Source organism: Ahaetulla prasina, chromosome 1 (genome assembly GCF_028640845.1).
Source record: "Ahaetulla prasina isolate Xishuangbanna chromosome 1, ASM2864084v1, whole genome shotgun sequence".
Taxonomy (NCBI): domain Eukaryota; kingdom Metazoa; phylum Chordata; class Lepidosauria; order Squamata; family Colubridae; genus Ahaetulla; species Ahaetulla prasina.
The window spans coordinates 164,933,637-164,954,774 of NC_080539.1; the positions used below are offsets into that span (position 1 = coordinate 164,933,637).

Sequence of the window (21,138 nt, forward strand, 5' to 3'; positions counted from 1 at the left end):
AGACCAGCTGGCCGGCAGGAGGCTGGGCATCCCAACACTGGCAGCGTGGCAAGAGGTAAGATCTTTTTCTTTCATGAGCTTCTGTTTCGTCGTTTGCAGGAAAACAGCTCACGAAAGAAACGCCATGGAGATCTGATTTGAGTCAATGGCGTGTTGTGCCAGTAGAGAGGGCTCTGCATGCTACCTCTGGCATATGTACCATAGGTTCTCCATCAAAGGTATAGAGTCTCCTCCTTAAAAAGGGGGGTTGAACTAGAACAGGATTCACCAACCTTTTGGACCTCCGGGACCACTAAATTAATAATTTTAAATCCCATGGACCACTAATATGATTTTTTAAAAAAGATAAATAGTATTAGTGCAATATAAAAATGCAAGTAATTTTTCTGCCGACCACCAAAATTTCCTCACGGACCACCAGTTGGTGACCGCTGGACTAGAAGACCTCCAAGGTCTCTTCCAACTCTTGTTATTCTCTTATTATGAAACAAATATTAAGAGGCAGTTTCATAACTTAAAACCTCTTATAGAGCTCTCTCCTGCTATTCTGACTGATTGATTGAATTTATGAAGTGCGTTTCCGAAAATATGAAAGGGAAGGGTTAATTGCTCAGTCTGTTCTTTAAAAAAACTGAAGAACCAAGAGATTCCCAGGAGCCCCTCCTATCTGTCGGACAAATAAATCAATATTTTCAGGAATTTGGACGCTCAGCACTGGCAATTCCCCTTACTCCTTCAGACTTCTCACGCGCTTAGCGGTAACAGCAATGCGACACTATCGATATTCCCTCGGCTCTTCAAAAAGTGAGACTCTGGCATGTCGGGCCGTGGTGTTTTCACACCTCTGTTGCTCCGCCCCGCCCCGCCCCCCTCCGCCCCCGCTCAGTCTCCTGCGCGGTCCTCCCCCCCCCCCCCGCTCCACTCCTCCGCCAGGATGCTGGAGAGATGCGCTCTGGTTTTCCGCCTCGCCGCGATCGCTTCTCTTCGGGTGTCGTCCTCCTTCGCCTTACAAGGCTGCGCGCGAAGCTCCCCCTCCTCGTTCTCGTAGGTGGCAGGGGGCGGAGTTCCTGGCGCCGAGGTTTTGGGACCCTGCTTGGCTCTTCCCTCCCAGAACCGAGCGCGGCGGCCGCAGCTGGTCCTGCGCTCCGGACCAAAAACCGCCGCCGCTGCCGCCTGCCGACTCCGACGCGTGCCCAGCAGCTGCAGAGAGGTCGCCTTTTGCAAGCTTCCATGTGTACCCGGGCCGGATCGGCGCAGGCAGGTTGGTGAAGGCTTAGAGTTAACTGGGGGGTGGACGGGAAGGCGATCCTCGTCTGATTCAAGGAGCTGCAGCTGCTCAACATCGCTCGGTTGGAGGCAAGGCAGGCGAAGAAGCCGTTTGGGGCTAAAGGCGAAAAAAAGAGACATTGCCTGCCCCAGATCTAAGAAGCGGGAAAGGTGGGGTCGGACCTCCGGCCGCTTTTCTTGCCCCTTCCCAACACCAGCCCCGGGTCTTCTCTCAGTGCCGGATCGTCCCCTTTCGAGGCGACAATGGGAACGGCGGAACCCCAAACTTAGCGACAAGTCCAGCGGGGCAGGCTGGCAAGCGCCCTCCGGCCGTCCGGAGAAAGGCCGTGACTCAGCACTTGGGGGTGGAGTGGGGGACACGACGACACCCCCCGCCCACCCCATTTTTCCCGGATTGACAGCCAGCGCGGGAGAGTTTGCAAAGAGGTTTCTTTTCTCCCCCCCCCCGTTTTCACCGTCCCCCCTTCCCCCTTTGCGCCTCTTCATCTCGATCGCTGCCCGTGTACCGTTTCTTTGATCGCGTGGAGTGGGCGAAGCAGGCACCCGGGGGGTAGGGGATGGGGGAGGGGCGCGGCGTGCGTCTCGCTTTGCCGTGGGTGGGTGGGGGAAACACAAAAATCTGGGGATGCTCAAAGAAGGCTTCCTCTGCCTGGTCCGGGCCTCCTTCTTTCCCAGGGGTGCAGGCTGGGTTTTGGATTTGAAAGGATTGGCAGATTTTCCTCCTCCTATTGCCAAATGCGATCAAGCCCATTCTTTTCCTTTCTGTTTTGAAAGGTGATCGGGGCTGGTGTTTGTTCTCCCTTTGGGATCTAGGCAGAGGCTGTAACTCTGAGAAGAAAAACAGTGGAGGCAGAGCCTAATTTGTGAGAGCCTTAACTTCCCTCTTTTACAGCCTCTTATAAAAGCAAGACCATTTGGGTTTTTGCTCTATTGTCTTTCTGATCTTTGAAGCTCAATTTGTTCCTTTACTCAAAGAAAAATAACAGGAGGGAAAAGTCTTAGTACATTGCTATCTTATTTCTCTTACCTCCATCCAGTCTTTCTGCCCTAAGGGTTTTGTAGCAATTCCAGGGGTTGTTACTGGAAGGGTATTATTGAGCATTGATTTCCATGCAACTCAGGATTGATATTGCAAGGCTAACCAGGCTGCAAAAATGACCACTAGATACCACTACATAATATTGGGACATGGTGGCTCAGTGGCTAAAACACTGAGCTTGTCAATCGAAAGGTCGGCAGCTCAGCGGTTCAAATCCCTAGTGGCACGTAACGGGGTCAGGTCCCGTTATGTGTCCCAGCTTCTGCCAACCTAGCAGTTCGAAAGCATGTAAAAATGCAAGTAGAAAAATAGGGACCACCTTTGGTGGGAAGGTAACAGCGTTCCGTGCACCTTTAGCTTTTCGTCATGCCGACTACATGACCACGGAGACGTCTTCGGACAGTGCTGTCTCTTCGGCTTTGAAACAGATGAGCACTGCCCCCTGGAGTCGGGAACATATGTCCGAGGGGAACCTTTACCTTTACCTTTACCTTTATACATAGCAGGAACGAGAGCTTTTAGTATCTAGTGGCTGCCCTCAATAGTCACTGGGGTTTTGTAGTAGTTCTTTGCTGTCTCAGTCAGAAGGCAAGGCAGATATGGGCTGCCCAGCTGACTTCTGTGATGTGACCCTGGGCCTTGCTGGGTGGTATTTCCATGCTCCTTAAAGCTTCCACTGCTGACTTCCTCATGTCAAAAGAACAGGAGCTCTTTTTTTTGTTTGCCAACTGACATCCAGATGTGGTAGGAAAAATGAGAGGGATTGACCTCTTTCTTTACCAAACTAGAAGGTGGGGCTTTGTGATTCATGGGTTCATTTCCACTTGAAATGCAGTATCCAGGGCTGGATCCAGTAACCTTCCTGAGGCTTCCTTCAGCCTGATGCCTGACAGGACTACCCATTCTGTCATACTGGTCATCTCCATTAAAGGGTTGTTGGATTGGAATAGACTAGACTAGACTAGACTAGAATAGAGTAGAATAGAATAGAAATTTTTATTGGCCAAGTGTGATTGGACACACAAGGAATTTGTCTTGGTGCATATGCTCTCAGTGTACATAAAAGAAAAGATATATTCATCAAGAATCATAAGGTACAACACTTAATGATAATCATAGGGTACAAATAAGCAATCAGGAAACAATCAATATAAATCATAAGAATACAAGCAACAAAGAACACGCTATTCTTGTTCTAATCCAACCTTCACTCTTGCATTTCTTGCATTGCTCCCCAGCTTGGCTTCATAGTGAAACTTAATTTTCATAGCTGCTTTTCTTGGCCCCCTGCCCCATGTTCAAAGAACTCATGATAATTTACCTCATTATCCTGCTCCCTTCCTTAATGCTTCTTGTTAAATTACAGCTTCCGTTGGGAATGAAGAAGTAACAAGAAGTAGTTCCATCTCTGCCATACCGGGAATCTTAAGGATAAAAGAAGTGAGTCTGACGGTGCTTATGGAAGATTTCCTTGGACTCCAAGGTTCCTGGGACTGAGGAAATACCTACAGATCTCCAAAGCTAGTACATCAGGTGGCGGATTTTGTTCCAAGTTCCTTTGGGTCATCATGACTGGGAAAATGGCCTCTAGCCTGACTTATACCGGAGCGATCTGGGCCTTGCTTTCCTTCCTTTGTGCTGGAGCCACCTGTGTGGGTTTCTTCATGCCTTATTGGCTGCTGGGTTCTCAACTGGAGAAACCAGTCTCTTTTGGCACTTTCCGGAGATGTTCCTATCCTGTTCGAGATGAGAGCCGCCAGATTACAGTCATGGTGGAGCAGTGTGGACGTTACGCATCCTTCCAGGCCATTCCAAGTGTGGAATGGCAGATCTGCACAGTGGTGACCGGTTTGGGCTGTGGCCTCCTTCTTCTAGTGGCCCTCACTGCACTTATGGGATGCTGTGTATATGAGCTGATCTCCAGGACTGTGGGCAGGGTGGCTGGAGGCATCCAATTCTTGGGGGGTAAGTACCTGCAAACTCCTGACCTTGGAACCAATGCCTGCCAATGCAGACACAATGCCTCCATTGTTCTTGCTGAATCAAATTCTCTCTTATATTCATTTTTCTGCTACGGCCAACCTCCACAATATGGGAGGGGTATATGTATAAAGGAAAAAGACAGTGAATGGAATTTCCAATGCTGAACCCTTTTATTACAGTACTATCGCTTTTCCTGTGAGGAAAAGGACTGTTTCAGAGTTCACTCTAATCTCTTGTCCCTGAAGTAGTGAGATTTTCCACCCATTACTTGCAGGGAAAGAGTACTTGACTGCTACTCAGTCATGTTTACCTGAAGGAATTGTTCTGGTGAGAACACAGTACACCACAATTCTAACCATTAATACCAAACAGAAAGAACATTGTGTTTCTTGGAACATCCCCTCAACGGTTCATATTTAAATGGGAAACATAACGTTTTAGAAAATATATTTTTTACATTGGAGTTCATTTTGAAAGTTATTCTCCCTTCCCCAAAGTCTGCTCAAATCTCAGAGATCATTTCCTCTAGTTTATTGTTTCTGACCATATGGTTTTAATTCTAATTTTTCCTTTGTGTGTGTCTGTGGCTGTAATCCCTCTTTCTCTGTGTGTGTGCGCGCGCATTTGCAACTGTTTTCAATTTCAACTTCTGCAGCTGTGAAGGGGAAAAAAGCCCCAAGAATTATGTAAGAAATCACATTTTATGACATTTTGTGAGGAGGTAAAGCAGAGCCTCCCTTGAGCTGAGTAGAACTTCTGGCTACAGACACATCCATGCAGTTTCCTGGTCAACAGTATGGAAGCGAATTTTTCCATTACAGTCTCTGGCATATTTTTTGACTTCCCCAATTTTGCCTCCAGCCTTGGAATACCCTGGTGATGTGTCATCATAGCACTGACCAGGTTTAAGCTTGCTTAGCTTCCAGTTCTGGATAAGTTTAGCCAAGTGCTATTATCCCCTGCTGAATGATGGGAACTTGGTTTTCTGAAAGTGAGAAATGGAAATTGCTTCCTGATAATGGTCTTATCTCCTCCCTTCTAAGCATTCTGAAAGCAAAACAATGTTGCAATGCAGAACTCATAGAGTACATCAAATTTCTACTCTGATGGTCTAAGTAAATATTAGTGGCTGCCTCTGCAATTGCTCTTTAAAGCCACATCCATCCAAGCTGATTTTAAAAATATGGAGATATAGGATAGACTCCAATGTCAGTAGAAAATATTCCACTCACCTATTTTGGGGGGATTTCTTCTACTTTACAAGCATACTTTTCACAAGTGTATTGGGTGATAAAATAAATTAGCAATAAAGTAACACAAACTCATTGTAAATTCACTTGGACAATTCTAATTAACTTTTCCAAATAACTTTTATGGAAGCAGATAAATTTAGGTGCAAAATTCACAGATGCTAAAATTAATGCTGTGATGTGTAGCAGTATAGCTGCTATTTTTCTTAATTAAGGAAAACGTACTCAATTAGCTACGTTTAGAATAATTATAAGAAGCGTAATAAAATAATTCCCAAAGAAAGGTTTTAATCTGAATATAACATATTCATCTCTCTCCCAGTTTCTACTCTTTCTGCCAAATAAATTATTTATTTCAGCTATTCGTAGGAAGATTTTTGAGAAATTTGTATAATATTCATAATTAGCTTTGTTTTTACTATATTTAAATAAAAATGAACTGGTAATATTCATTTTTCCATTGACTGTGAGAACTGGAAAACTTTCTTCAAAAGATTCTAATGTGAAGTCTTCCAGAAAACTCACATTTCTACCAAAGAAATAGGTGCTTACGAAGTAATATTTGTCTGCTTTTTAAATTATTTGCCCTTGTTTTCTAACAGAATTTTTGATAATTTTCTGTATAAGAGTTTCATTTTGTGGCTGCTTTTACCAAATTTCACCTTTTTCATTAATGGAAAATCTTACCCTAACCATTTGCATTTGTCTTGCAGTCTACTTGAAATTAAGTAAACTTAGCTCCATAAGTACTGCTGATGGGGTGGCAGAATGAAAATATTTTAAAGTAGTTTTGATGTAGTCAAAATGACTGGAACGATAATTCTTTGCACTGATTTGTACAGTATATAGTATCAATTTAGCAACTTGAGTTTGGTGTGTGTGTGTGCGTGTCAGTGAAAAAGCACTAGGAATATATCTTAAGGCAGTGAAAATCAAAGAAAGCAATCAAGTTCAATGCTTTGTATGCTTCACTGTGAATGGTCGTAATTCAAATGTTTTTATTGCCTTATTAGTTATATGATTAAGAGCTTTGCAGTCCCGTTTAGTTGACACATTGAAGAATAACTCCTACCCCAGAAAACAGCTTACAAATTCTGGTTATTTAATGAGGTTGTGAATGTTGAATTGGACCCTCCCTTGCCCAGTTGTCTTGTTCTCATAACAGTAGTTGAGCAGTGCTATTTTGTGTCCTACTAAGATGGTTGGTGGAGAGGAACAAGTTGCCCCATGCAAATTAGTTAGTATCCTAGGATCCTTCATTCAGCAGCTGAACAATGTGACAAGGATAGCAAACATGGCAACTATAACTACTAGCCAGACAGAGACTATTCCCTCTAGTTGCAACAACAGGGACAGATTACGCCCCTAGCAACCCTGGGCTGGAAAGCCCCAATCAATAGGCCCAACTTGGACAGCAACTCAAACTGATGACGTTTAACCCCTTGTTTCCCCATCCTTTAGTTAATGGCTGGGGCTGAAGATTAAAAAAGAAGGCCCTTTGTGTGTTTTGCTCAGTTTTTGACTTGCAACTCTATGGGGACACAGTGACCAATGGGAAGCAAGGGTTTGAAATTTTGCATCATGTTTTGATGCTGAAACAAAGATAGGAAGCACCAGGATCTTAGTATAACATACAAAACATTTTGATATGTAATTGAGCAGAAGTGTGATGTACAAGGCATTGGAGAAAGAAAATAATGGATGTATGTGTGTATGCCTTTTTAAAATGGTACAGGAGGGCTATGAAGGGAAGTTACGTTTCTAAGGAAAAATCTAACCCAACAGAAAGAAGAATGTGTTTATTTTATTAGCATGTAGCTTCACAGATGTGAATAAATACAGTATATGATTCATTCATTCATTCATTATCACTCATTGCTCCTGTTTTTTCCCATTTTAAATTAAATTAAATTTTTCTGAATTAAATTTAATCCTTACTAGTAACCTCCAACCTGTTGGCTAGTCTCTATGAAGAGCAATAGTTGCTAAATTACTAAATTGCTAAATTTAGTAATTTAAATTACTAAAAATTTAAATTACTAAATTGATAAATTTCTTTGCATCCTGGAGCCAGGATGCAAAGAAAAGGGCCAGAGGCACTCATCCTGGGAACTCTGTGTTTAATAAAAAGCAAATTCTGCTTGTACCCAAGGCACGGCCCATCTCAAAGCTCACAATTTTAGAGTCAGAGTGAATAGCCAGCTAAAAGCAATATGAATGGACGGCTTCTCCTCTCGTGCTTTATTTTGTAGTAATATTACTTTGGCTGAATCTCTGTTCTTAAACCCCCTACGGAGTGGATTTGCAGGATATTTAATGTAGAGGAAAAACACTGGTTTGATGTGAAGCTGCCTCTCTGTTCAAGGTAGCTAACAAAATTTCAAACAAGACAAAATATAAAGGGTTAACAATAAGGATTAAAATCAACAATAAAAAACCCTAAAACCATAATGACTGAACAGTGGGTTTTGTGAGCTGTTTAGGGCTAGAAAGGTCAGTGTCAACTGTTAAGTGCTGAGTGATTCGCTCTTCTTGCAATTAATACTACAGCCTATTTAAGATGTTACTTTCTCTGTGCTCGGTTCAGTTGAGGAAAATATTAATACTGTATCATTCTTTTTTTGGGAGGGGGGAAATTTATATGATTTGGTATTATTAATTCAGAGGGACACATTGGAAGTTTTATTATATCCAGTAGGAAGGGTGACTTTTCTTGATTTGCTCAGTCTAGATTGATCTGTCTTTCTCTCCTTCTGATCTATGGAGATTCTAAGTCATCCAGGTCATGGTTGTCACAAAAGTGCTTTTTTCAAAAGGCAACTGGACTTGGTTTTTTCTTGAAGAGGTTCCGCTGTTCATCCAAGAGACTTCTTCAGTTCAGTAAAGTCAACTGAAGTGATGCTTCTCCAGTGAAATGGAGCTTTTTCAGTGAACTGAAGAAGCTTCTTGGATGAGAAGCAAAAACATCTTTAAGGAAAAATAAAGTCCAGTTGCCTTTTTGAAACAAAAAACAAAAAACCACCTTTGGGTTTCTCTCCTCTTCAGTTGTGATTCCTAATCTGTCCCTCTCTCCAAGTTCTTTGGCGTCTCCAAGCTTCATCCGCCCTAGTTTGATCTGTCATTCCTTTTAAGTCAAGCGTATCTTTTTTTTTTATTTGCATTTATATCCCGCCCTTCTCCGAAGACTCAGGGCGGCTTACACAGTGTTAAGCAATAGTCTTCATCCATTTGTATATTATATACAAAGTCAACTTATTGCCCCCAACAATCTGGGTCCTCATTTTACCTACCTTATAAAGGATGCAAGGCTGAGTCAACCTTGGGCCTGGTGGGACTTGAACCTGCAGTAATTGCAAGCAGCTGTGTTAATAACAGACTGTCTTAACAGTCTGAGCCACCAGAGGCCCTGTATCTATTAGGTATCTAATAGTAGGAATCAAGTACAACCTAGAATACATTGAAGGACTGCAGGCGAATGAGACCCAAAAGTCTGAAAAATGTATATGATTGAAGTTATTTCTAAAAAACCCTTGTCCCTGCACTTTCAGATCTCAAGAGATGCCAGAAACTTATTCACCTCCCTTTTCTCTTTGATGTATTTACTGTCAGGGTTCCAAGGAACACCCCCAATGAAATAAAGCTCTGAGGCCTGAGGTTCCTCAAATTTACTTGACCTCGTAAGAAAGAGCTAGGTGAGAAATGATATCAGTTTTTCAACTTCAGGTACATTATTTGTGCACCATGTGTCATTTGCTTTGAAATAATAAAATATGGGGTATATAAATGTAATTGATCCACTGGGAAGTTCCCCAGCAGCGGAAATATGTCAGTCAGTTAGTCCTTATTATATATAAAGCAATCAGCAAACTCCAGTTCTTTTTTGTAAGGGTAGATGTTTGTCTTAGGAATTCCCCCATGGCTCATTAAAATATATCAAAGCAATGAAACTCACACAGCCCTAAGTTCTGTTGCAGAGGTGATTGTTGTTTGGTCTTCATTTGAAATGTTTGTCTCAGTTATTCTATATTTCTCTCTCTTGCTCATCACATTTTTGATTCTGCACTAGTTTTTAAGCAAATATTTTTCTCAAGGTATCTTTACAACAATTAAAAACCAATGCATAGTGACTGTGGAAGGAAATGGTGCATGATTGCAAATATAACATATGGCTGTTCCTCAGGCTTTACAGACAAAAAAAACAAGACATTTAAGTGATGAAATAATAGAAGAAATGGAAAACACAGGAAATAACAAAATATCAAATGTTTTCTCCTAAATCAAACCTTTCACCAGTACAGATTGCTAGCAGATTCACACAATGCTCTGAACTGCAAGGCAGACAACCACATTTTTAGCATAGTCTTTGGTGCAAACCTAGCATATAAGTTAGCTTCTTATTCAATTTACAAAATAAATTAAGCACTTAAATTAATTACACAAATTACTGTGGGTGTGTGATGAGAATATTGACTGCATTTTCAAAATTTCAGATCCTTTTTCCCCCCAGCCCTGTCTGGACTTGCAGAGAGACAGATGGCAGGAATAAAGTATATGGTAAATTTTGTTTCACAGGTAATAGAAATTGTGTTAAATAACACTTTTCCTTCAACTAAAAAGGGATGCCTGACATATTTAGCCCGTAGCATTTCATACATTGACATGGAATGAAAGTTTATTAGTTAGACTTATGAAATAGTAAGAATGGAAATGTTTATGAAATATATCCCAAAGGTGCTTTTTTCAGTCCTGGATGACTGAGAATCTCCATAGACACTTATGAAATATCTATTGTTTAAACAGTATTGCGAAGGGTAATATTGATGTTATTATTTTAACTGGTTTGTCAAATTTCTCTTAAAAATATGCTCTTGTTGATGTTTTTTGTGTCATGAAGTTGTTGTTTTACAAGTATTTTTAGCTCATCTGAGACTTTTCTTTTTCCTGATTACTTTTTTAAAGTCCAGATTGAGTATCAAATATCCTGGACCACAATAGTAACTAATTTCACCAAGAGACATAACTGAAGGGTAACCTTTTGGAGAAGGTTGGACTGGTGTGTAATTGAATGCCAAATTTGGTTATAGGTTCTGGACTCTGTCCAGGGAAATGCATGGATACAAAAACTAGCACAAAAGAAAAAAAAACCAGGAGGGAATGTTCCATAATCCTAGGATCCATAGACAGTTCAATCTGAAAGTGATAAACTATGCACCATTAAATTGAAATATAATGCACCTCCTCGCTCTAAGACTAATTGCCATCTTGGTGCAAAGTTATCAAAGGAAACAAGCTTTTGTAAACTTGGCATAAACATTTATGTAGAACCCATTTAGACTGCCAGGGTATTGCTGAGCCCAGATAATGGTACATGCATGGCTGAGGATCTAAATGATAGATTCTGTTCAACCTGTTTTCCTGCCATTGTGATCTAATGGCACATTTCTTCGATGTTCTACCGGCCAAGAATTCACAGTGTAGCAATCCAAAAGAAGACCTGTTTCAGGGGTCCTTCCCAAATACCTCCCTCCACCAATTAAGTTTGAGGGAAAGCCATTCTCCACTACCAGTTGAGGTCATCTGCTCCTGCAGGCTTTCTGTTGAATTTAGATGGCCGATAGTATTGATTTTGGTTGCTAATCACCGTTGCTGTTGGTCTTGCTGTCCTGTAAAATGAATGTAAGCATTCGTAATGTAATTGTTATGTTATATCTCTGCTTTGGGATTATAGTTATTTTTTTTTAAATAAGGAAACGTTTACTAGGATATATATTTGGTACATCAATTGGACTAAGGTCACAGGGAAGCACCTGAGTTGAAGGGAAGGTAAACAAGTTTACTTTATTTTTTTCTGAAGTTCTGTGTTCCTGTTCAGTTCTTGTGCATGGCATGCAGAAACATCAGTCCATGTGTTATTTCTCTTTTGTGGGGAGCTGAAATAATGTCAACTGACTGATCAGCACATGCCGCAAAAGAAACTTGTGGGGCATTGTTTTTCCAAAAATATAGCTTTACTGATAATTCCACATGGTGTTGTGGTTCGCCAGCAGCCTGGCAGTGGAGTCAGACAGCAATGAGGCTGAGGAAGAACATGGGCCAGTCCTGGAGGCTGAGGAACACCTGGATGAGGGTTCTGCGTTGGAGGCAGAGATGGGTCCAGGACCATTGGGGAGTGAGGTGCTCCAGAGGCTAACAATAGAGAGGCAGAGGAACAGGAAGAGCTTCCTAGTGCATGCATGAGAAGAGCTGCCAGAAGGCAAGAGCAGCTAAAGCAAAGAGCACGACTCGGGAGTAGGGCCAAGAGATGATTGGCCCCTCCCATAAGGCTTAAAAGACCAGCAAAGGCTCTTGGGCTCTTTGTCAGAAAACAACACTGATAGACTTGTTTCTTGTCTTGCTGCATTTATTTCTTGTTGGCGTCTTCTGCTTCTGAACTTTTGCCAAGAAAAGCCTTTGGCAGTTTGCCTAATTAGACCAAGGTTGATGATAAGACTGAAGAATTGTGTTATGAAGAATTTGCTTTGAATTAGTTTGGACTACACTGAGAATGAGTTTAATTCTCAGCTGTTCTAATAAAGTCTGTTTGTTTTCGAACTGATTGCATTTAATAATACCTACTTGGGCCTGGGTCATAACACATGGGTACAGAGAAAGCAGAGCCAGTTCTGAGGTTTTTTCGCGTGAAAAGCAGCTTAGGTAAAAATCCCCTTTTCTCCCTGAGCCACTCAATGTCCATTTTTGACCAAACATATACAGTCCATCCCAAAAGGGGTAAACCCAATGCTACTATGCACAGTGTTGTTATATGCCACTTCCGCAAAAGGCAAGAGCTCCACCCAGTTGGTTTGCTGGTAGTTCACATAACACCGAAGGTACTGCTCCAAATCAACCATGACACATATCTTTAATCAAATTCCCAGCTATACTTCAGGTATATCTTTAGCAAATCAGCTGTAATGATTAAACCCAAGTGCTTAACTATCCATTGCTCCTATGATTCCTCTGTAGAAGGAAAAGCACAAAAATTTCCTACTTGCTTAAGCTTTCATTAGACTTTATTATGGGAAATTTCCTTTATCCAAACATTTTTAGCCTCTTTTCTCTTTCCACTTAGTGAGAGACAGGCTGTTGCAAAGTATCTGACAAAAATATACTAGCTCAGTATTGTGTTGTATTAAAAAAATAAGACCAAATATTTTATCGCCTTCCAAATTTCATGGGAATGTGTGATCTATTAGCAACCTCCCTCTGCCCCATAAAACATTCCTGACAAAGGTCCTTTTTCTAGTCCCCGCGTTTGTACATATGGCTGAAAGCTCTTTTTCCCATTTATGTATTTATTATTTCGATTTATATAGCCACCTAGAGCCATGTATTTGTCATGTGTGAACACATTCCCATGAAATGTGGGAGATGATAAAATATTTAGCCATATGTCTAATGTTCTAAGAAATGGAAGATGATAGATTAGTCCCTCGCAGGCTGTCATTAGTCCAATACTATCATTCATGTTGCCAAACTGCCAGGAGTAGAGATTCCTTTCATTGCAGAAAAATAGCAGGAGATCATAATAATCCCTTGCTGCTTCCCTTTCCAGTAATCATATCAGCCAGCTTAGGCAAGCGCCAGACATACATTTGGCACTCATGCTGCCAGTGAATATCCCTGGCATCAGTAGGCAGCGCTTTGATATAAATGGTGAATAACAGTTTGTACTCCAAGGAAATGACTCCTTGGAGTAGTGCATATAGGTGGGTCCTTGACTTATAGCCATTCGTTTGATGACAGTTCAAAGTTATTCCTCGTAAAAAAATATTTATGACCTCTCCTTGAAATGAATCACACTATCCCTGCAGTTACAGGATACAATTCGGACACTTGGCAATTGGCTCACATTTACAACTGGGTGCAGCATCGTGCGGTTATGTGATTGTGATTTGCAACCTTCTTAGCTGGTTTCCAACAAGCAGTGCTAATTTGGGAAGCTGGATTCACTTAACAACCATGGTGATTTGCTTAACAGCTGCGGTAAAAATGGAGGTAAAATGGGGTCTAGTCAGGTTGCTTTATGACCACACTGACTTATGATGGAAATTCCAGTTCCAGTTGTGATTGAATGTTGAAGACTACCTATAGTAGCCAGAAAATGATCCAGAAAGTTAGCTGGTAATCAATTTATGATTTATAACTTTTGTGCCTTAATCTTCAATTGGGATTCTAGGATTTTTCTCTCCGTTTCCTTAAAACTAAAATACTAGATAGATTTTGTTCAGAGACATGTCTATGGAGGTCCTCAGTCATCCAGGTCATGATTATCCCAAAGGTGCTTTATCAAGAGGCAACTGGATTTTCTGGCTTTTCTTTGAAGATGTTTCATTTCTCAGCCAAGAAGCTTTTTCAGCTGGATGAGAAACGAAATGTCTTCAAAGAAAAACCAAAAAGTCCAGTTGCCTCTTGAAAAAGCACCTTTGGCTTCAGAGACATACCGGTAGTTCTAATTGTTGCCAGATTGAAGGTTCTTGCTAAGCAAAAATACTTTTTCCTTCTTTTCTAATGTTGGCAACTCATCCCTCTTCCATAGCTTATTGATTCCCTGTATAGCTTCATGCTTAAAATGAGGAGATTCAGATGACTTTCTAGTGTATTCCAATTTTATTGTCTTTTTCTTAAGGTAAGGGCCTCTGGTGGCTCAGACTGCTAAGACAGTCTGTTATTAACACAGCTGCTTGCAATTACTGCAGGTTCAAGTCCCACCAGGCCCAAGGTTGACTCAGCCTTCCATCCTTTATAAGGTAGGTAAAATGAGGACCCAGATTGTTGGGGACAATAAGTTGACTTTGTATATAATATACAAATGGATGAAGACTATTGCTTGACATAGTGTAAGCCGCCCTGAGTCTTCGGAGAAGGGCGGAATATAAATGCAAATAAAAAAAATTTAAAAAAAAAATCTTTAAACATGGATGCATGCTGAAAAGATGCACACACAATTTAGCTTTGTATAAATCTAACAAATAAAATGCTGTTAAAATTCAATACTCTTTTGTTGGCTTGACTCCCAATTCTAGATAACCCGTCCAAATGGGCAAATCTTGCCAATTCTTTTGAAAGCAACCTTGAAGGAGACAGATTTTAGTGAAGAGGCTTTAGGAATTTGGGTCAGGGAAAAGAGCCATCAATAGTACTATATGTCATGTCCTGAGCTTCCAGGTGAAGATTTTTGGAGGACAGCATTGTGACAGAGATTGGCCACCAGAAAGTGAATTCTGGCCCGTATACTGTTCCTGGACAAGGAGAGATTGTGCTATCGCCCACTCCAGACAGCTGCTCCTTGTGAGGAAACTGCAAGAACTGAGGGTTGTTTTTTTTGTTGACTCAAGCAGCTGGGAGTCAAAGAATTACAATTAAACACAGCCGTAAGGCACCCTATTTGAACACAATGTTTGCAAAAGTCTTACTTTCGTAAACATTTCTGGATGTAATCAATTTATAGTAAAGAGAGATTTTCTGAGTGGCAGGATAAAAGCAATCCACTTGGTGAGTCAGCACTCTTATTGGATTAAAAGGGATGGGGGAGGAGAAGGGGCTTCAAAGATTTAAAAACTTCTGTCAAAAAGCTTAACATCTGCACAACTTGCAGATCCTGAAATTGCAAGGAGGAGAGACTGCATTAGTGGATAATGTGGCTATGCAAAAAAATCATTTCATCAATACTATTCCAGTTTGTATAAAGGACAAGATATTTCTCTGGGAAAAAATAGATGAATACTTTAAGAAACAAAATTACTGCAGATTGCAGAGGAACAAAAACAGATTATGAATGGATCTGACTACATGGTGGAGGGAGGGTTGTGAAGCATTAAAAAAGATTAAAACTAGAAAGTTGGTTGGACCAGATAGATTACCAGATTCTTACTATAAATGTTTTGCAGATGTCTTTTATGACCTTTACAAAATATAGTGAATTGTAGTTTACAGGGAGGAAGGATGTCAGAGAGCTGGAAAGAAGCCAATACAGAATTAATATTAAACAATAAAGAGGGACAAGATTTGATTTTAACAAGAAACTATGTAGGGAAATATAATTATTGAATAATGCCTACAAGTTTAAAACAATTTTGGCTGATAAGTTGAAAATAATTTTGCAAGTATTTATTGGATCAATGAGGATCAATATGTATTTTATTTAAAAGATAGTTACAGAATAATAATCTAAAATTTTGGAGTACTTGGAACAACACAACAAAAAGCTAGCATTGCTTTTCTTACTGTAGTTGCAGAGAAGGCCTTTGACAATTTGAACTGGGCTTTCCTTTTTAAAGTTTTGGAAGGTATGAACTTTAGAAAGAACTTCATATAAGATCACCTTATAATTCAAAGAAAGCATATAGTTGCAGAGATCTATAGATAATGGCAATCTATCAAAGTCTTGTGAGATGCAAAACGGAACAAAGCATGCATGCCCTGTTGTGACCCAGGCCCAAGTAGGTAGTAAACACAATCAGTTCAAAAGCAAACAGACTTTATTAGAATAGCTGAGAATTAACTCATTCTCAACATCATCCAAACTAAATCAAAGCAAATTCTTCATAACACAATTCTTCAGTCTTATCACCAAGCTTGGTCTAATTAGGCAAACAGCCAAAGGCTTTTCTTGGCAAAAGTTCAAAAGCAGAAGATGCCAACAAGAAATAAATGCAGCAAGACAAGAAGCAAGGCTATCAACATTGTTTTCCGACAAAGAGCTCAAACGCTGTTGCTGGTCTTTTAAGCCTTATGGGAGGGGCCAATCATCTCTTGGCCTTACTCCCGAGTCATCCTCTTTGCTTTAGCTGCTCTTGCCTTCTGGCAGCTCTTCTCATGCGTGCATTAGGAACAGACTCTGGAGTCCACACATCACTCCCCAGTGGCCCTGGCCCCACCTCTGCCTCTGACGCAGAGCCCTCATCCGACCCTTCCCCAGCCTCCAGGACTGGCCCATGTTCTTCCTCAACTTCATCACTTTCCGACTCCGTTGCCAGCTCCGCAGGCTGTTGGCGGACCACAACATGCCGATTGTCTCCTCTCTTGTCTATTTTAATCCTTAAAATATGGAATAGAGATATGAGGCAACATGAAAGGCTTGTGGGAGTACAAAAAACTTACAAGTTAAGGGCTTTTACAGATGATTTGGTGTTGGGTTTGGAAGATCTGGTTTAGAGGAAATTGGTACATTCCAACAGACAATGAAGATGTTAACAAAAGAAGAAAGAAAAGAATAGAAAATAGAGGATCAAATAGAACTGAGGAATAAAATGAGCGATAAGATTGTGGACAAAGTAAAATGTCTGGGTAAGACCATGACAAATATGCATTGCACTTAATATTCAACATTCTTTGGGAAGATATGAAATGAAATTAAAAAGGTCAGGAGAAATTATAACTATTGTTGCTGGGATGAATTTCTGTGACAAAGATAAATGAAAGTCTTGCTTAGAATGATGTTTTTGTTTCCAGCAATACCTGTTTTGACAATTGACAATAAAGTCAAGGTTAATATCGGATTTAAAAGTTATTATGTTAGACATGTCACACTGAGAACATAGATACAACTCCCAAATTCTGTCCAAAATGATGTTTGAAGTGGTATTTGCCATCTTCTCTCTACATAAGCTGTGCTATTTGCATGATGAGCTATTGACATTATAAGGAAGTAGGATCTGTTGGCTCCTTATTTTTCCTTTATTTTACAGAGGTCATTCCTTTCCCAAGTGATCTCTGATGTGAGTGAAAACAGGAATGTAAGGCTCCGTTTACTGTCTAAATCTGATAGCTAAACCTGCTGTTTTTGCCATCTGTCAAAACTCAGATTTTACCCAGCTCCAGATTAGGAGAATGATGGATGGAATTTTTTTTCCCACTCCCATGGAAATCTACCAATCATCGCTCCTTAAATTGCCCCAGAGTAATTTTTTATGACAGTGCCCCTCAGTTGCTTTATTAACAAGGCAGTACAAGGCTTGGGTGTGGGGAAAGAATCGTTTTGCACTGGCATACCTTGTATTATCTCATGGCTGGAGGACAGCATGCTAAAACTGTTGTCTGGACGAACCCTGGAGTAACAAAAGTTTTTTTTCCCCAGAATTATTTGCAATGAAAGCAACAAAATAACTCCCTCCCCCAATAAGTTGAAATGAAGATACCCTAAAGCAACTCTTTATGCAGATATAGGAAACTTCTGGCCAACACTGCTAGCAAACTCACCAGAATACTACTCCTATCCTGCTTGAAGGTTCTCAACTGAAGTCCTTTTCACTGTTGTTTTTTCCACTTCCGCTTTGGGGAAATTACTAGGTGAGCCCTATAAATCCGTTTACCATCTATCCATTTTTTTCCCATGGGAAAACTTCCCAGTGCTTAATGCAGGGCATAACCATGTTTAGAGTACTTTTCCCCCATGTGGAAAGATATTCGGAATGATTACTTCAGATATTCTACATGGAGTGTGAATATGATCGAATATGCACAAGTTAGAATTGAAGAATTCTGACATCCTGATTGATAATGGAAATCCTTGGAATTCCTTTGCTGAATAGATAGGCATCTCCAGATTAGGGAATAGCATCCTGAGAAACAAAATGTTCCACTTGTAATTTTTTGGGCTATTGCCTATTTTTAATCTCAAATTAACGCTCACTGTACTGTCTGTGACCAGCTAAGTTGCTGCACCAAGCTGACCTTGAGTTGTCTCAAAAAGCTAAATGAGGTGGGATTTTTTTTGTGCTTTAATAAAGCAGATTGTAAATCAAACTAAGAATGTGTTAAAAATTTCTGGAAGAAGGAAATGACAAATTGCTTCCATACTGCTGCCAAGAAAACAGTAAAATCCGTGACATCTCCAGAAGATAAAACTTGATTTGAGATTCTAATCTTTTTTTTTTTTGTAAACATGCTCCAGTTTCCCCAATATTAAAACTGCTGACAGATACATAACACATAAAACATTGAAAGATATCCCAACACAAAAGCACACCCCACAGTAAATTTGCCAGTTTTTAAGATGCCACGAGCTTCTTGTTATATTTTTGTGGCAATAAACCTTGATTCCTCCTCTTTCTGTACCCTACCCAGAATCACATGGCGATTTTAAAGCAAACAATTGATATTTTGGAACGCCGGGATTTTACACAGCACCTCATTGTCCAGGAGTAGGAAAACAAGCCACTGAAAAGAGAAAAGCTTCCCATTTGTGTCGCACATGAGTGGATTGACTCGGTCTGCTGTCTGTGATGAATGTATGCAATCAACTGTATGTATGTTCTGCCCGTGAGGCATTGTCAGACGCCTCAACTTGTGCGGATGAAATGGGGTTGGCAGGAACAAGCAAGACCATATTTGGTAGTCCCTGCCCTGACTATCCAGTTTCCAGGCACAAAATCAGGGGTCAAAGTGTCCTCTATAAAGCTCTCAGAGTTTCTTTCTTATGTTAAATGAACTTGCTTCCAATTCTCTATCGGCTTTCCCATGTCTGGTGCCCTGTGGAGGGTGCGATATAGTTGATCAAGGAAAGGCTGATCAAGACGGAATTTCAAGTAGAGCTAACAGAGTTTTTGATGGCTTTGGTTTTGTGAAACAGCCTCCCAAAGGAGCCCACTTTTTCAGGATTTCAAAAGGGCTAAAACCATCCTTCTTTCTCCACCCACCCCCGGTTAAAACCCTTGTCCGGGTTGAACATTTAATTGCATTATCAGACTGTGCTTCTCATTCTTGGCTTGGGCGCCTCTTGCTGGAATGAAGGGGGTTTAATTAGCTATTTTAGATGCCGTTTGAGAAGAGCAGTGCGGTGTGTAACCTTTATTATTAATTTAGTGGATTGAAGAGTCTGTCGTGAACACTTGGTTGTAAGGCTTCTTTGTGAACGGACGGTCACTTGGGAAGTCGTCATTGCTCTTTGCACAATATTTAATCGCTAGGTTGAGAGCCAGCAAAGGCGTTTTTTAAATAAATAGAGTTCTAACATTGCTTCGCAAAAAATAAAGCTCAATTTAATGGCAGCTTGGGTGTCAGTGGACCTTTAAAAAAAAATCAATTCAGCAATTACTGGCACAACCTTTCTCCCCAAATGCAGTTGCTTGTGTCCCTCACGATCCATGAATATATATTACTAAATTAATTCCTGCTTTCTTGGACCCCTGCTGTTGAGAAATAATTGTTTCAATAATAAAGAGTTACATTCTTACAGCTGCATCTAAGCAGCAGATCAGATAATAGCTAGGTCACTTCTCTCCCCGGGCCATGGATTCTTGCCAAAGAGATTGTGTGTGCTGTATCAACAACAGTCAATGTTTTCCTGTTCAGCGGTAGCTAAATTTTTCATGAACCCTGGGCAATTTGCCTAATAAAACCAGAGCTGTCTCACAAGCCAGCTTGCAGTATTTGCATGCAAATCTTTAGAAAGATCAGTGAGAAAGAGAGATGAACAATTCACTTTGGAGATATATATATATATATTTGTTTTCTGAGGTTTTCGCGGGTGTTTGTATGTAGGTCTTTGGTTATTCGGGTTTTCTCCCGCGTAAAATTGGAAGTGTCTTGGCGACGTTTCGACGAAGTCTCATTCGTCATCTTCAGGCTTCAGCTTCGTGCTTCTGGGAGCAATGTTTCTGAGGTTTTCGCGGGTGTTTGTATGTAGGTCTTTGGTTATTCGGGTTTTCTCCCGCGTAAAATTGGAAGTGTCTTGGCGACGTTTCGACGAAGTCTCATTCGTCATCTTCAGGCTTCAACCGTGCTTCTGGGAGCAATGTTTCTGAGGTTTCGGGTGTTTGTATGTAGGTCTTTGGTTATTCGGGTTTTCTCCCGCGTAAAATTGGAAGTGTCTTGGCGACGTTTCGACGAAGTCTCATTCGTCATCTTCAGGCTTCAGCTTCGTGCTTCTGGGAGCAATGTTTCTGAGGTTTTCGCGGGTGTTTGTATGTAGGTCTTTGGTTATTCGGGTTTTCTCCCGCGTAAAATTGGAAGTGTCTTGGCGACGTTTCGACGAAGTCTCATTCGTCATCTTCAGGCTTCAGCTTCGTGCTTCTGGGAGCAATTGCATCAAGCCTGAAGATGACGAATGAGACTTCGTCGAAATGTCGCCAAGACACTTCCAATTTTACGCGGAGAAAACCCAAATTATATATATATATATATATATATATATATATATATATATATATATATATATATATATATAGAGAGAGAGAGAGAGAGAGAGAGAGGGAAGGAGGGAGAGGGAGGGAGGGAGAGAGAGCGAGAGAGAGAATTGGGATGGAGAAGGTACATGATGCTTAAACGGTCATAAAATGCAGTTAGGCTACTTCGAAGGGTTAAAATAGTTTTACAGTGATGATATGGTTGCATCAATTAAAATTGCATATTTACTTGAAAGCATGAAAGCCAAGGGAAGACATTCTAAAATGAGCCAAATACGATTAATCCTTTGATAGAATTAAAATTGAGAAAAAGTGCTTGTAGATTTCTGATGCAAGCAGAATGCATGTTTATTAGCTTCCATCTTGAAAATTCATTGCAACTATCTCTATTCCTTGACGTTTTGGTAAAGAC

General features: G+C 40.7%; 1 protein-coding gene across 1 annotated transcript in view; it reads left to right on the forward strand.

Moving 5' to 3' along the window:
* Positions 1-934: 934 nt before the first annotated feature.
* The window catches only part of LHFPL6 (LHFPL tetraspan subfamily member 6), a 33,312-nt gene continuing 13,108 nt past the window's right edge, over positions 935-21,138 (forward strand). Inside the window, exons 1-2 of the mRNA XM_058180580.1 lie at positions 935-1,261; positions 3,693-4,291. Of these exons, the coding sequence (XP_058036563.1) occupies positions 3,895-4,291 (397 nt within the window). The 5' untranslated portion in view covers positions 935-1,261; positions 3,693-3,894. The remainder of the gene's footprint in view (positions 1,262-3,692; positions 4,292-21,138) is intronic.